Raw genomic sequence first — 17,243 nt, 5'->3', positions numbered from 1 at the left:
AGAATTATTATGTTCATTTTTTGCACAAAACACTAATGCTAATATATATTTATTTTCACAACAATGAATATTTGTAGTAGTATTTGTGAAATTTTAAAAGTATTTAATGATGCAACCGAACAACTTTCCGGTGTTTATTATCCCACTGCTCAATTAGTTTTAGAAAATTTTTCTAATATAGTATTAGTTTTAAATGAACATATTAATAATGAATCTTTATCTCCTTGCATCTTAGCTATGAAAACTAAATGGGAAAAATATTTTTATTTAATTCCTGAAATTTATTTAATTGCATTTACTTTAGATCCTAGATTTAAATTAGAAGTTTTACAAGAAATGTTAACTTTATATTATGATGCTTTAATTCCAATTAAAGATTCTTCTTCCCCTGATCCAGTTAATATTATATATAATGTTAGAATTTATTTATATGATATTTATAATCAATATTATGCAAAATATGGAACACAAATTAATATTTCTGAAATTCAACAAACTACTAGTAGTAATTTAAAACTTACAAAAGCACAACTCTTATTAAAAGAACGGACAAAACGTCCACGGGGATCCTCAAGTTCCACACAGGAACTTGAGAATTATTTTACGACTTCTTTTGATTTTAATGAAGCAGATAGCGAAAACTTCGATATCTTAAAGTGGTGGTCACAGAAGGCTCAAAGCTTTCCCGTTCTCTCCGTGATCGCAAAAGAAATTTTAGCTTGTCCAGTGTCAACTGTTGCTGTGGAGCAGACGTTCAGTGCCGGCGGCAACATATTAGATGAACGACGATCAACTTTGTCTCCCGACTCATTGGAAGCCCAAGCATTACTGGACGATTGGACCAGAGCGGAGAAAAGAATCCAAGGAATGCAACTTTCAGATGACGAAGTTGAAGATTTTGATACTGAAGGAACAAATACGACAGGAACAGGAAATGGAAGTGAATGAAAATGTAAAAGGATAAAAATGTAAAAGAACTACGTGGGCTTTGATTCCCCTAAAGGGATACGTAGGCAACTTAAATAAGTGCAAGCCCTTTTTTTAATAAATTTTAATTTCTAATTTTTAATGTTTAATGTTTAATTTTTAATTTTTAATTTTTATTAACATATTAATCTTGAACCGTGACGAACCGTGACGAACCGTGAACCGAACCGTGAACCGGCGGTTCTGAACCGTGAACCGTAACCGTCTTGGGCGGTTAAGGTTAAAGGTCGACCTGCCTGGAACCGTCGAACCGGCGGTTCCGAACCGTCGAACCGTCGGTTCCGAACCGTGGTCAGGTCTAGTTTAGAGTGGGGTGAGTTATCTTCTTCTAGTTCCACTTGACTAGATGAACTAAGTAAGATACTCCTTACCCAACCTAGACATGCACCTAACTAAACTTTTCTAGCGTAATATGAGCTCAAACTACTCTGATACCAAATTATAGGATCGAACTCAATGCTAGAGGAGGAGGGGTGGATAACATTATGAATTTTAAAATGAGCAGATAGTAAAACACTTGAATCAAGTAAAGTAGCATAGCAAAAATAAAAATTACTTAGATTTATTCAATCAAGTAAGATAAGACAATATAAGCATATAGAGTATTTAGCTAATAGTTAATTATGCAAGCAGTTGATCAATCAAACCAAAAGTATACACATGATAGTTATAAAAGATAATTCTTATTCCTAATTATAATTTTTAGAAAATCTCTGGAGATGAAAAAATATTATAAAAAAGACTTTAAAAAGTTAAGCACAATAAAACAAATAAGGGAATACTAAAATAAATAAAGAATGCTACTCTAGCTGTTGTCGATCAGAAATGAAGCACAAGTGACAGCACAAAAGGTAAGAGAACAAGAGTACGAGCACAAGAGAATGTGTGAATGAATGATTGAGTGATTTTCAAGTTCCGCCTTGAAACTCCTTTTATAGTACTTCTTCGATCACCTGAAGCCTTCCCAATCGCCTATATTAGTGTTAACGTGACTGTAATTTTTATTCATTAGATAACATTAATAAAGCTCTTCAGTCGACTGAATAAGGATCAAATTTCATCTAGATCCGACTGGCTCGGATTGCTGATACCTCCATCTCTTAGTTGTCTGGAGGCTGCTCTGGTCGCTTATATCCACGAATCTCCTGGATCCAATACGATCGCCTGGACCCTCCAAAATCCCTTGAGAGTTATCACCATCTAGTCGCCCCAGAATCCCTCTTGTAGCCTGGAGTTGTTGAGCATATTTTCTTGCAGTGGTTAACATATTGAGTAGGATACAGAATTTAAAATTACTCGCACTTATGTTGAGTCTAGGCACTCAACCTACAGCTGACTCATCTACACTGAGGTGTTAAATCACAGCTCTCAGCTGTTTCCACTTAGATTTATTTATCAAATCTTCAACTCCCAGCCAACTCCATCTCAACTTGATGATTATACTTCTTTAATTGTACTATTTAAAAAGTAAAATTGAACATTTTAAATTTGACAGGCTAAATCCAGGCACTACAAAAAAAAGTTATTTTTTGCGATGAATTTAGCGACGAATTGTTTAAAAAAATTCGTCGCAAAAAGTTTTTCCGACTAAATCTATGACGAATATTTTTTGTCACAGAAAAGTCGTCCCTAAATATTTGCGACAAAAAAAATGAAATTTGTCGCAAAGTCTGCGACGAAAATAAAATTCGTCGAAAAATTAGTTGGAAACATCATAAGATTAGGAAACGAGGATCTGCAACGAAAATATAATTTGTCACAAATTTTGCAACAAATTTTCATATTCGTTGCTAATTTTTGCGACGAAGATAATAATTTCGTCGCAAAATTTGGGACAAATTATATTTTCATCGCAAAATTAATTGGAACATCACAAAATTTAGAAACTCAAATCTGCAACGAATTTTGAATTTTGCAACGAATCTGAAAATGTGTCGCAGAATCTACAACGAATCCAGAAATTCGTTGCAGATTTTTGCAACGAATCGGAAAATTCGTCGCAAAATCTACGACAAATATGGAAATTTGTCTCCAAATCTGCAACGAATTTTCATATTCGTCGCAAATTCTGCGACAAATTTTCAGATTTGTTGCAGATTTTTGCAATGAATCCAAAAATTCGTCGCAGAATCTAGCAATATACAATTATGAGTCTTGCAACGAAAATAATATCATCGTAAAATTTATCGCAAATCTGCGACAAATTTCTAGATTTGTCGCAAATTCCGCAACAAATTTCAAAATTCGTCGCAAAAATTTGCGACAAATCTGAAAATTCGTCGCAGAATCTATCATTGTACATTATGATAATTTTGCGATGAAAATATTTTTGTCGCAAAATTTATTACAAAACGTAATAAAAATGATCCAGAATTATTTAATTTCTATATTCAACCTGGATAATACAAAAATATCTATCAAATTCATACACATTGTTTATAACACATCATATCTAACAAAATAAAACTATATATTAAACCAAATCACAATTTATTCATCAAATCCAAACATCACAAAATATCCATAAAATCCAAACATTTCATACATCAAAATGCATACATCATCTAATATCCATACAATCCAAAACATTTCATACATCAAAAAGGCCTAATATCCATACAATCCAAACATCATAAGAAGTTTTAAACCATCCATACATCAACAAATATCCAAGCATCACTAAATCTTCTCCATCTTCTTCGAATATTCTTTTTTCCTGTATCAAAATAAAAATACAAACAATATCAATGATTCTAAGAAAGAAATTACTATATATGAACACCAAAAATAAATCTTACTTACTCCGACATTGATTTTCATTGCACCAATCCTGTTTCAAACAAATTAACAGTATTAACAAAAAAAAATGTTTACAATCAAATAACTAATGTTCAAAAATACTAATTATGAGATAAAGAATATTCATATAAGAAAGTGTCGGTTCAAAATGTTAGTTGAAAATTAGTAAGCAACAAGTCAAAAAATGAGAAAATAATAGAAGAAAAAAACCTGATGAGACCAACCAAGGGAAGCTGAGCTACTGATCTCTTCAACAAAAAGTGTCAGTTCAAAATATTAGTTGAAAATTAGAAAGTGCAATATCTTCATAATTTCACATGCATTTGTCGAAAAATTAATAACATACCTTTGCAACAAACTTGGAAAGGCTAACGACATATGATAAAGAATATCCACATAAGAAATGTGATTTGAGACAACTGCATATGGCTTTTCAAATTCATTGACCTAATTCCAAAAATTATGGAGTTTAGAAAAATAATATAAGATATCTAATGTTCTATAGAGGTTCTTACATCTGAAAGAGGAAAATCTCCTAAGCATGAAGAGTTATATTTGTTTAAAAGACCAGTACAATGACTTACATCAAGAAACATGGTTTTAGAATTTTGGTATCGAATAATAGGGGCACGTAACAGCATGAACAGAACAAGAAACTTTGAAAATATTTCACCATCGCCTCATTTTGTTGTTACAAATTATCATTATTAAAAAATTTGCATATACCTTTGGATGTATTTCACCATCTTCTCTTTTGGTATCACCCTTCATATTCTATCTGATTCAGAAAAGTAAAAAAACTTACGCATGTAGTGTTGGACCCCGTGGTAATTTTGATGTGATCAACCAAGTTGGTTAGGTCCTGCTTTGTGTTTGATCCTTGTGTCCGAGTGTGCAGGAGCTTAGGAGTGTAGGAAGTCGAGCGGAAGACGCAGCTAGCGAGAAGGACAGCACAGGAAGGGAGCCGACGGGCTCGGTGCGTCCGAAGGACGAGAGAGCTGCGGAAGAGTACTCCGGTGGAGCGAGAAGAACGTGCGCGGCGTTCGAGGGACGAGAAGCCGGACGGAAGCCTGCTCGAGGAGAAGACCGAGAATTGGGTTCGGGTGAGCCCTATTTCGGTTGGCCGCAATCACCCAAAAGAACGGAGCTTCGGAAGCCAAAGCGAAGAAGAAAAGGAGACAAAAGAGGCTGAAATTACTGTAGTAGAAATTACTGTAGCAGGAACCTTGAATGCGCCTTAAACATATTCAAGGCGCCTTCAACATTGAAGGCGCCTTGAAAGGCTTGTTTAAGGCGCCTTGAGCCAGGTCAGTTTGACCGTTTGCGTTGCGGATAAAGTTTTATCCGCTGACCGAGCTGGAGGCGCCTTGAACCTTGTTGGAGGCGCCTTGGACTCTCGGGATAAGATTTCCAGGACCTATATAAAGGCCCTTGGAGTTAGGAAAGAAACTACAACTCAAGCAATCAACTGTGTACTCTTTCCTAGCAATAGTTCTAAGCTTCCAAAGTGTAAAAGGCTTCTCCGCCTTCGGCAAAGGAGATTTTTCTACTGAGCTTTTTCTACTGCCCTGGATTAACAACCTCCTTGGTTGTAACCAGGTTAAATCCTGTCTACTACTTAATTTCTATTTCCTTACTTGTTTTAATTTTTCTATTGCTTTTCTGAGTTGAATTCCGAGGAGGGTATAGTTTATTTTTGATTTAAGCAATTCACCTCCTCTTGCCGGCCTCCGCTGCACCTACAATTGGTATCAAAACCTGATCGCCTCAGAAGGACTAACCGCCAACTGAAGCATTACGATCAAGATGATGGCTGGAGCGAACATCCATCCCCCGAAGTTCGACGGAGACTTCGCCACATGGAAGCGCAAAATGGAGGTATTTTTTAAAACAGATTTTGATATTCTTATTACAATGAAATATGGTTTTGCAGCGCCGAAAGATAAAGAATAAAACACATGGAGCAAGAAGGAGCAAGCCAATTTCGTCGCCAACGGAAAGACTGAGTTCCATCTATTCAGTGTACTGCCACCTCAAGAGGTAAATCGGATTGGAAGCTACGACTCTGCGAAAGATCTCTGGGAGAAATTCTTGGAGCTTCATGAAGGTACCTCCGAAGCGAAGCTAGCCAGGCGCGACATCCTCCGGAACCAGTTGACGAACCTCCAGATGAACCAAGGCGAGAAGGTAGCGCAGCTCCAAGCAAGGATCAAAGAGCTGATCACGCAACTAATCAATCTTGGAGAAGAGGTAACCAACCGGGACTCTATCCGGTACGCGCTCAATGCCTTCCCGAGAACTCCCGATTGGGCTTCCTTAGTAGATGCTTACTACATCTCTAAGAATCTCGAGGTAAGTACATTGGAACAATTGTTTTCAACCTTCGAACTTCACAAATCTCGACTTGCAGAAAATCTAGTAGAGAAGTCGAACCTCAACATTGCCCTACGAGTCGAAAAGGACGATCCTGACTCCGAAGCGACAATCGACGAAATCGAAGCTGCATTAATGGTAAGACGTTTTAAAGTTTTTTAACTCTAACAAATTTAGATAGCAGTCAAGTAAACATCGTCAAAAGAGAAGGACAGTCCGTTGCTACAACTGCAACGAAGAAGGGCACATCAAGGAGGACTGCCCAAAATTGAAGAGCAAACAAAAGGATAAGGAAAGGAGCAAGAAGCCAGCTCGAACCAAACACAACCTAAAGGCCACGTGGGATGATTCGTCATCCTCCGAATCGGAAGTCGAAGAATTCTCGGGACTAGCACTGATGGCCAACCATCAGCTAGAAGAAACGTCTAGCTCAGAGATGAGCATCGACGAAGGGGGAGGAACATCAGAAGAAGAAAGCAGCAATGAAAGGAGAACGTCACCAGATCAGGTAAGTAAGGTACGCAATCTAACCCTGACTCAATCTTTTAAATTTATTAAAGCTCTTTCTAAAGAATTAGATAAATTAGAAAAAGAAAATGAAAATTTGAAATCAGAAAATGAAAATTTAAAATTGGAAATTGAAAAATTGAAATCTGATGCATGCTTAAAGATAAATATTTTTCCAAAATCAAAACTTAAAATTTATGGAAAATTAAACTGGTATATAAGGAAACATCAGGGTCAACTTAGGAAAATTTCCAAGAATTATATACCCCCTAATTTTTTGACTAATCCTGTAGGAAGGAACCTTTATTGGGTTCCAAAATCTTTGCTGGTTTAAATTTCTCTTTTAGTTAAAAAACTTTAAGAGAGAAAATTAAACATTGAAATTCTTTATGGAAGCTTTGTCTAAGGAAGTGGTTGTTGCTTCAATAACCAAGAAGGCCTAGTGCCTCGCCACGACCTGGAAGCTAAAATATTGAAAGAAAATGTTTAATTAACTTTCTGAAAAAGCATTAAAAACAAGAATTAAATAATGCTTTGAAAGTTTATCAAACATTTTTTTATTTTTAGAAACTATTCTTGAAAATTCTAACTTAGAATTTTTTTTTGGTTAGAATTTTTTTTTCCCTGGTGAAATTCTAAATAACTTCATTTGACTTAGAAATTTTTTGGGAACATTCAAGAAGTTGACTTAGGATTTTTTTTTTTGTTAATTGACTTAGATTTTTTTTTTTAAAATTCAGTTTAAACTTAGAATTTTTTTTGTAAATTCTAAAAATTCATTTTTGCTTAGAATTTTTTTTTAAAAAAATTCAATTTAACTTAGAAATTTTTTCTAAAAAAATTCATTTTTGCTCAGAATTTTTTCTAACTTAACAATTTGCTTAATATTCTCTTATTGGTACCCTATTTTTGCTGTGATCAAAGGGGGAGAGAAAGGTACAAGTTTAAGGGGAGTACGGAAATTTAATTTTTTTTGTAAACTGTGTTGCAATTTTATTTATTGCAAATTTATGCTTAATTATGTTAGTTTAGTAATTTCCTTTAAAATTACTATTTGTGTCTATATTTGCCCTAACTTGAACTTGGGTTGATGCACATCAAAAAGGGGGAGATTGTTGGACCCCGTGGTAGTTTTGATGTGATCAACCAAGTTGGTTAGGTTCTGCTTTGTGTTTGATCCCTGTGTCTGAGTGTGCAGGAGCTTAGGAGCGCAGAAAGTCGAGCGGAAGATGCAGCTAGCGATAAGGACGGCACGGGAAGGGAGCCGACTGACTCGGTGCGTCCGAATGACGAGAGAGTTGCAGAAGAGTACTCCGGTGGAGCGAGAAGAACGTGCGCGGCGTTCGAAGGACGAGAAGCCGGACGGAAGCCTGCTCGAGGAGAAGGTCGGGAATTGGGTTCGGGTGAGCCCTATTTCGGTTGGCCGCAATCACCCAAAAAAACGGAGCTTCGGAAGCCAAAGCGAAGAAGAAAAGGAGACAAAAGAGGCTGAAATTACTGTAGCAAGAACCTTGAAGGCGCCTTAAACATATTCAAGGCGCCTTCAACATTGAAGGCGCCTTGAAAGGCTTGTTTAAGGCACCTTGAGCCAGGTCAATTTGACCATTTGCGCTGCGGATAAAGTTTTATCCGCTGACCGAGCTAGAGGCGCCTTGAACCTTGTTGGAGGCGCCTTGGACTCTCGGGATAAGATTTCCAGGACTTATATAAAGGCCCCTGGAGCTAGGAAAGAAACTACAACTCAAGCAATCAACTGTGTACTCTTTCCTAGCAATAGTTCTAAGCTTCCAAAGTGTAAAAAGCTTTTCCGCCTTCAGCAAAGGAGATTTTTCTACTGAGCTTTTTCTACTGCCCTGGATTAACAACCTCCTTGGTTGTAACCAGGTTAAATCCTGTCTACTACTTAATTTCTATTTCCTTGCTTGTTTTAATTTTACTATTGCTTTTCTGAGTTGAATTCCGAGGAGGGTATAGTTTATTTTTGATTTCAGCAATTCACCCCCCTCTTGCCGGCCTCCGCTGCACCTACATGTAGGAGGTATTTCTTGATGATTTTTAAATGGATCAATCACTAAGTTGTCATTAATAATAATAATGCTGTTTAAGATGAATAATAGGAACATTCAACTTCATGAACTGAACAAGAAACAACAAATCAAGTGGATAAAGAATGAATCAACAACTTAAAACTTGGAGAGATAGTTCTAACCGTAATACCTCATTGTCGAGACTCATGTGACTCTCTTTAATCCAATAGAAACCAAACGTAAAGAGCATTGCTCTAGAGGCAAATCTCCCGCACCGCACAACCACCGCCCTCCTCCACCCCGTCATGTGAGCATAGTCCTCCTGGCCATTCTCCCGACTCGGAGGTGAGAACAGCGTGCAGATCCGGAAGATAAGGTATTAAAGCACGAGTATCAACACCCCTGCAACCATGTGAATCGGCACCAGCGTCACCGCGCGCGATCCCTAACTTGACCTTCGACGTCGCAGGAAGCTGCCCGAGGCCCATTACACCGTAGGCGTCTCGCGCCTGCCGAGAGCTAGGCGCGGCCTCCGGCGGCCGGCCAGCTCCAGGGGCGGCCTCCCGAGGTCGGCCAGAGCCAGGCGCGACCTCCCGCGGCCGGCCAGCGGCAGGTGCGACCTGCTAGCGCCAAGCGCGGGCTCCCGCGGCCGGCCAGTGCCAGCAACGACCTCCTGCGACAGGAGAGAGCCAGACGCCGGTGGACGAGTGCCGGAAGACCCGTCGGAGAAGGAAGAGAGGTATGAAGAGGACGGGAATCACCACGCGCCGCCGCTGCCAAGGCAAATTAGGGCAAAGGGGAAAGGAACGGGTGAGTTAAAAAGTTAGGTTTTTTTTTGCCACAAAGATTAATTCGTTGTTAAATTCGTCGCTGATCTATGACGAATTTTGAAATTCGTCACAGAATTAATCCTTTTTTTAATATATAAATTTAGTTTTTTCGAAGCCGGTTGAGACATTTAGAGAGCTCAGAATTATATGAAATCAGTTCCTATGAGTTTCTATAAATCCCCTAATTTTATAAATCTCTTCAAACACTAATTTTATACAACCGGTGGTTTTTTTTACACGAAGATGTCCAAAAATTGTTAATTGCATTTAAAAAAATCATCGATCTCAATATATTAGGTAAAATTAATATAATTTTTTAGGGACGTTTTTATCACGTAATTGATTAGGTGATTTATAGAAATTTATAAGGACTTGTTTCGTGTCATTCCGAGCCCTCTAGATATGTCAACCGTCTTCAGAATGGTTATTTTTGTAAAAATAACAATAGTCAATTCTGCGATGAATTTTGAAATTCGTTGCAAAATCTGCGACGAAATCTAACATTCGTCGTAGAATCTGTGACGAATTCTGAAATTTGTCGCTGATCTGTGACGAATTTAAAAATTCGTCGCAGAATTGACCCCCTTTTTTTTTATATATAAATTTAGCATTTTCAAAGCTTGTTGAGGTATCTAAAGTGCTCGGAATTAGATGAAACCAGTTCATGTGGGTTCCTATAAATCTCTTAATTTTATAAATTTCCTCAAAAACTAATTTTAACCAATCGGTGATTTTTTTACCACCAAGGTGTGCGAAAATTGTTAATCGCATTCAAAAAATCATCGATCTCAATATATGGGATAAAATTAATATTTGAGACTATGTTTATGATCATAGGATTTATAGGAAACTATAGAAACTTATTTTATATCGTTCTGAACTCTCTAGGTACATCAATCATTTTTGGATATTTCAAAATAAGCGTAATCGGTTAAATTACAACTTCTTATTGAAATTTTTTTAAGTCTTACATGCACGTAATTGATTTAGCAATTGAAGAAAAAATATAGTTATTCAAATTATTTTTAGGAGTATTTTTATCACGTAATTGATTAGGTGATTTATAGAAACTCATAGGGACTTGTTTCGTGTCATTCCGAGCCTTCTAGATATGTCAACCGGCTTCGGAAAGATTATTTTTGTAAAAATAACAATGGTCAATTCTGCGACAAATTTTGAAATTCGTCGCAAAATCTGCGATGAATTCTGAAATTCGTCACAGAATCTGCGACGAATTCTAAAATTTGCCGTTGATCTGCGACGAATTTCAAAATTCATCGCAGAATTGACCCCCTTTTTTTTTATATTAATTTAGTATTTCCAAAGCTGGTTGAGGTACCTAAAGAGCTCGGAATTAGATGAAACCAGTTCATATACATTCCTATAAATCTCTTGATTTTATAAATTTCCTCAAAAACTAATTTTAACCAATCGGTGATTTTTTTACCACCAAGGTGTGCGAAAATTGTTAATCGCATTCCAAAAATCATCGATCTCAATATATGGGGTAAAATTAATATTTAAGACTATCTTTATGATCATAGGATTTATAGGAAACTATAAAAACTTATTTTACATCATTCCGAATTCTCTAAGTATATCAACCATTTTTGGATATTTCAAAATAAGCAGAATCGATTAAATTTCAACTTCTTACATACATGTAATTGATTTAGCAATTGAAGAAAAAATATAGTTATTCAAATTATTTTTTAGGGGCATTTTTATCACGTAATTGATTAGGTGATTTATAGAAACTCATAGAGGGACTTATTTCGTGTCATTCCGAGCCCTCTAGATATGTCAACCGGCTTTGAAAAGGTTATTTTTAAAAAAATAACAATGGTCAATTCTACAACGAATTCGTCGCAGACGCAGAATCTACGACGAATTCTGAACTTCATCGCAGATTGCAATTCGTTGCAGAATTGACCCCTTTTTATATAAAATTAGCATTTTCAAAATCGATTGAGATACCTAGAGAGCTCGAAATTAGATGAAACCAGTTCGTGTGGGTTCCTATAAATCTCTTGATTTTATAAATCTCCTCAAACACTAATTTTACCCGACCGGTGATTTTTTTGGCGCAAAGGTGTCCGAAAATTGTTAATCACGTTAAAAAAAACCATTGATCTCAATATATTGGGTAAAATTAATATTTGAGATTATCTTTATGATCAAGGGATTTATAGAAACCCATAAAAACTTGTTTCATGTCATTCCGAGCTTTCTGGGTACCTCAACCGGCTTCAGAAAGTTTATTTGTTTAAAAAAATTGGTCGATTCTAGGACAAATTTTGAAATTTGTCGCAGAATTTGCGACGAATCGACCAATTTTTTTATGGGACCAATTTGTCGTAGATATTTCAAATTTGTGACGAATTTGCGATGTTGATCTACGACGAATTTCAAATTTTGTCGCTGATATGCAAATTTACCTTTTTTTGATATTTAAATTTAGTTTTAAAGAAATTTGATTTGCGACGAATCTATTATTCGTCGTAGAATCAGCGTCAAATCCATTTTTTGTCGCTGAATTAGGGACGACTTTAGGATTCGTCGCAAATTCAGCGACGAATATGGAAGTTTGTTGCTAATTTCCAATGAATTTAGCGACGAATTATCTTTTGTTGCTAATTTGCCACGAAAATATTTTTGTCGCAAAAATTATTGCTAAATTGCGATAATTTTTGTTTTTGTCGCAGATTAGCGACGGATATTTTTTGTCGCAAATATTTGTTACTAAATTACAGTTTTTTTGTAATGAGGACCGTGGTTTTATGAATCCGTTATTGGCTTGGAATGTCATGAATATCAATGTAAAAGTAGTAGATTCTTCTAATTATGTTTTGATATTTTTTATAATCTAGATATTTAATATTTGAACCGATTAATTTTGAATGTGATCGATCTAACTCCATAAAATTTTTTAAGATAAATCAAAAAATACTCCAAAATGCTCTTCCAAATCTTCTACAATACACTGCCGTTCACCGTTAAGACACAAATTTTAAATTTTTTAACTATCTATTACAAGTCTAATTACTGCACCATTATGGCATAGATTCTTTTTATTACCTCTTTTCTGTGCTCCCGCCGTCTTATATTGAAATTGAAAAAACTTACTACAACAACAAAAAAATAATAATAATCTATTTATGGCATTTTTAAAATTAATTTTTCCTAAATGTCATTACATTTATTAAATTAATTTGATTTTAATATTGTAATACGATATTTTATAAAATACTATTTAAATTTCTATAATTTTCAATAATATTTTTATGACATTTATAAGTTGTGATAATAAATAATATTACATGTTTTATGACAGTTTGATATAAAGTTTATTATTTGCTAAAAATTTAATGACATTTTTCTAATAAAAATCATAGTATCCAAAACCAAACAAAATATAAGGTATTTATAAAAATTTAGAATATAAACTTTTATGGAGCAAATTTGGTATTTCATATTAAACCTTTAGCTAGTTTTAGAAGGAAAAGGTTGACGTTTCACTTATTAAATTTTATCTAAATATAAAAGGTAAATTAATATTTAGAACTTATGAATAATATAAAAATAATGCTAATAACGTCTCTCATTTTTAAACTAGTTTTTATAAATAAAATAGTTATTTGTTGACTTTTTATTAATTTTTAACCTATTCATTTGATTTATATATTTGAAGCAGTTTAAGATCTTTGTCATTGTAATAGATAGATTTAAGAGCATCCATACTTGCTTATATAAAATCAGTTAGTATTCTAAATTTTATATATTTTGTTATCAAAAAACTACTTATATCATATATTTTTTTTTTTCAAAAAACTACTTATATCAATTTTTGTCCAATTCTCTAAATTTAGATTTATACTATAATATTTCTCTAATTATAGAAAATAAAACTCTCTGCCTTAAATTAAAATAATATTTCTTCTCAATTTCTCTTTTTATGTTGCAATCTCTCCTTTTGCAATCTCTCTCAAATTAAACTTTCTACTATTATAAATATTATAATAACAAAAAATAGAAGTTAGAGAAGAAAATAATAAAAAAATAAAGATAATAGAAATTTTAAGTTAGTTGATATTGTGTATAGTGAAAAATGATTATCTAAATTTAATAAAGTAAATGATTTATCCTAAATTTTAGAAATATTATAGAAAAATCAATGTGGATGCTTATAAGTAGTAAATTTCATATATATTTGATGTGACGGTTCATAGAAAGTGCCACATAGTCAACGTAGTAAGTGAGATGTCAATTAAAGTCACCGTCGGTGAAGGAAGAAGTATCGCTCGAGTGATGACCAAGCCAATCGGGAATGGGCACTCGCTCGTTTGAGCCACCCTCACGTGTTTTCGACACTACTCTGGCAACCCTCCGAGAGATCGCTGGGTACCCTTTATAGGTCTTGGTGAATAATATCATAATATAGGTACACCACTCGGATGTGTGAACTTTCGAGTTACCACTCAGGAGGAACATTTTAGCAGCCCTTTGGGCTGCCTATATTATTAAATGTCTAGCGTCACCTATATTAAATGTCCATCATGGATACAAAAATACATGGAGAATAGAAGTCGTCAGGGAAAGTTTACTTCAGTTAAAAGGATCTCAACAATGAGGCTATATTAAAAGTTAAAGGAAAATAAAAAAAAGATTCTTGGTAATTGATAAATCAATATAATTATCAGTTTATTAACTATCTTGTAATAAATATAGCCTCATTAAAAGAGGAAGAAAGTGAAAAATTCAAGAAAATTGTATAAAAGGACAATAATAAGAAGAGAAAAGGGGATCCAAATATTGAAATACTAGGTCTACTTTTTGTGTCTTTTTCTTCTTTTCCACTGTTACTTATTTATGCATAGCTACAGTCATGTTAACTCCCTTTCCAAGTGCACTGACAAAGTCATTCTTGAGTTTCTCGGAGCAGGATCAAATTGGCACCGTCTGTAGGAATTCTATTCATCTGAACCGAGACTCATGGGAGACACGGGCAATATTACTCTGATTGTCACGCCCCGGAGGAGTCCCTGTCCAAAGAAATTTCGGCAGCATCTCCCCTGTACGGCGGACAATCTGAAACTTTCTACAAGCACTAAATACCTCAGCCACATGCGGCTGGAATAATAACAACAAAATAAACCATCACCACGCAGTTTATATAAGTAAACAGAAAGATAATACCCTGACTCGAAATTCACCCTACTCCACTACACTCGTAAAGCTCAAATCCGACGAACTCACCTCTCCTACCGTCCAGGCAGGCATGTAGTAGAATAAAATCCAAATCATACCAAAAATCCATCAACATCTCAAAATCCATACAAAGTCCAAGTATCCAAACAAACCAAGTCTATAACATAGTCAAAAAGAAAACAAACAAAACCAGTAGATCCGTAAGTCTTCGGGTCTTCAGGGGACCAGCAACTAGAACTCTCTCCTGACAGCATCATCCTGAAATATAACAATGGAGGCGGGGTGAGTCCAACACTCAGCAGGTACAATTGATATGCAAAGTAAAGAAATAACATCTAGCACTAATCATACGTACAGTCTCCTGATAAAATAAAGGTAAATGCAAACCGAAGTAAAACAGGAGAGAAACTGTACTAACCAGGACCCGGTATAAGGACAAACAGTCCGAAAGGTATAGAAGACCTGTATGCATGTCAAACATAGGTATCCAAACAATATGCAGCATATAAATGCAGCAAACACAATCACAAACAATAAATGCATCATGCATATGATGCCAATGTCATGGTCACCCCGGACCAACCAACTCACAACAAAAGTGGGACCGAGTGGGTAGGGTACGACCGTGCACTCTGCATCACTACCCCGATGAGTGACCGAGTGGACGGGATGTCGTCGAGTACACACGTACTCTACCCCAAATCATAAATGGGGGCGCAATGCTCTCATCTCCGAGTACGCTACGGGAGGGATCTCTAACGTGCTACTGTGTCACACTACCCATGAGCGGACCAACGGAGCACCGGAAGAGCCAAACCGGCGTGTTACCACGCGTGTCACGCTACCCATGAGGCCACAACGGAGCGCGATGATGAAACGGCAAAGTGCTCAACAATAATGGAGCAATCTATCGCACAGCATGCGATCATGCAAATGGTGCATGTCACTAAGCATGGTAATATACTAAACCAACCTCTGGACATATAACAATGGGCACCATAGTGAATAAATCATATCAAGGTATACTGATCAAATAAGGTATCAAACCTAGGTCCTGACATGGTAAAACATGGTTATATCACTACCCATGAGCATGTGAAATCAGATAGGTATCAATACGAGATGCAAACAAACAATCAATCAAGTAGGCAACAGGTAATCGGGTAGTGATTAACCGAAACAAATGAGGAACATAATTAATGCAACTTGTTAATTTCACTACTATGCATATCAAAGACAATAAGTCAAAAGTACCCGCCTTCGACAAAAGAAAGGTCCAATTCCGACTCCGAGATACTCGTCTCGCGTCAAAATCCTGTGTCACCAATATACGTACATTTATTTAGCTAGAACTCAAATGCATAGCTAAATAAATTCTTAAGGCTAAATTAGGATAAAACCCTAATCAATCCACAATCATAACCCTAATTCACAATATGTATCACTATCTAGAAATCGAATCACACCATGATCTACAACTAAGATCAATTTCTCTACTCCTTACCTCAATTCAAACCTCTGCTCTTGATCCACCGCCAACTAGAGTTGCTGTCGAAAATTGTTTACCGGAACTATTGCTGCCACAGATCTGTTGCCGACACTGCAAAGAACTACTACTATCTATGTGTCAGCATCCCAGTCAAAATCTAATACCAAATATGCCTTACCTGCAACGGAACCAAATTCTTCCTCTCTGCCGGAGACTTAACAGAAGGAGGAACCTAGGGCACGGAAGGAGAAAACTAAGGCTTGGATTCTCTGCACTTGGTCGCAGATCAGCCCGTGTAGGGCAGTGTGGCACAAAGGGAATAGTGGCACAGAGAGCCCATGTAGGCAGATTGGTCGACGATCGGAGGAAAAACAAAAAGGAGTGGTTGGCTGCCGGCGCTAGGGCACTCTTCGGAGGGGTAGCCGGCGACGGTGCTAGGGCACGAAGGTCGGCTGTAGTGGCGTCGTCACTCGGCGAAATGGAGGAGCAAGGGTGGCGCCGTCGGGTGGAGAAGGCTCAACCGAGAAGATGGCTAGAGCACAGACGAGAAGAGAAGAAGATCGGCTCGGCGTTGCTCTCTCGTCTGCCGTCATCGGCTGTGGTGATCGGTGGCGCTGAAAAGGGGCAAACCGCGGCTAAGGCGCTGCAAGAAGGAGAAGAAACGAGAATCAGGCGAAGAGGAAGGCTCGGGTGCAAGCTAGGGCAAAGGAAATCGGCGCAGGGATGCTTTGGGTTGGAGAAACCGCCGGGGGCGGCAGAGGTTAGGGCAGATCGGATGCGAGGGGAAGAAGGCGCGAGGAACGGCGTCGGCTTAAAACGCAGTGAGGAGAAAAAGAAAAAGGAAAGAAATAAAATAAATAAATAAACATTTCCTCACTTAAATAGGGTAGCCTAAACAGGCTTTTCCGGACCCCGTTTTTATCCCCGTTAACTCGTCCGTTCGAGCTCCGAAAAATTCCCGAAAAATTTCTTAAAATTCCGGAAAGTTACCTCCTTAATATTCGCCTATTTTCCGGTATTTTA

The 17,243-nt window shown here is 36.6% G+C and overlaps 1 protein-coding gene across 2 annotated transcripts; it reads right to left on the bottom strand.

Annotated features, from left to right (window-relative positions):
* Positions 1-3,484: 3,484 nt before the first annotated feature.
* Positions 3,485-9,528, bottom strand: LOC121969636 (lysophospholipid acyltransferase LPEAT1-like). 2 transcript variants are annotated; one of them, XR_006108590.1, is made up of 5 exons: positions 8,884-9,528; positions 4,133-4,233; positions 3,997-4,034; positions 3,790-3,817; positions 3,485-3,703 (listed from the first exon to the last, which is right to left on the bottom strand). XR_006108590.1 is itself a non-coding variant. In XM_042519831.1 (5 exons), exons 1-5 carry the CDS (start codon positions 8,998-9,000, stop codon positions 3,630-3,632), a joined length of 351 nt encoding a protein of 116 aa, XP_042375765.1. In that variant the 5' UTR covers positions 9,001-9,528; the 3' UTR covers positions 3,485-3,629. The 2 variants fall into 2 exon arrangements, 1 of the variants encoding a protein (XP_042375765.1); XM_042519831.1 differs by having other exon boundaries at positions 3,997-4,027.
* Between the last annotated feature and the right edge of the window lie 7,715 nt (positions 9,529-17,243).

Source organism: Zingiber officinale, chromosome 4A, assembly GCF_018446385.1.
Source record: "Zingiber officinale cultivar Zhangliang chromosome 4A, Zo_v1.1, whole genome shotgun sequence".
In the NCBI taxonomy this organism is placed as follows: Eukaryota; Viridiplantae; Streptophyta; class Magnoliopsida; order Zingiberales; family Zingiberaceae; genus Zingiber; species Zingiber officinale.
This window is presented reverse-complemented; position numbering and strand designations above follow the sequence as displayed.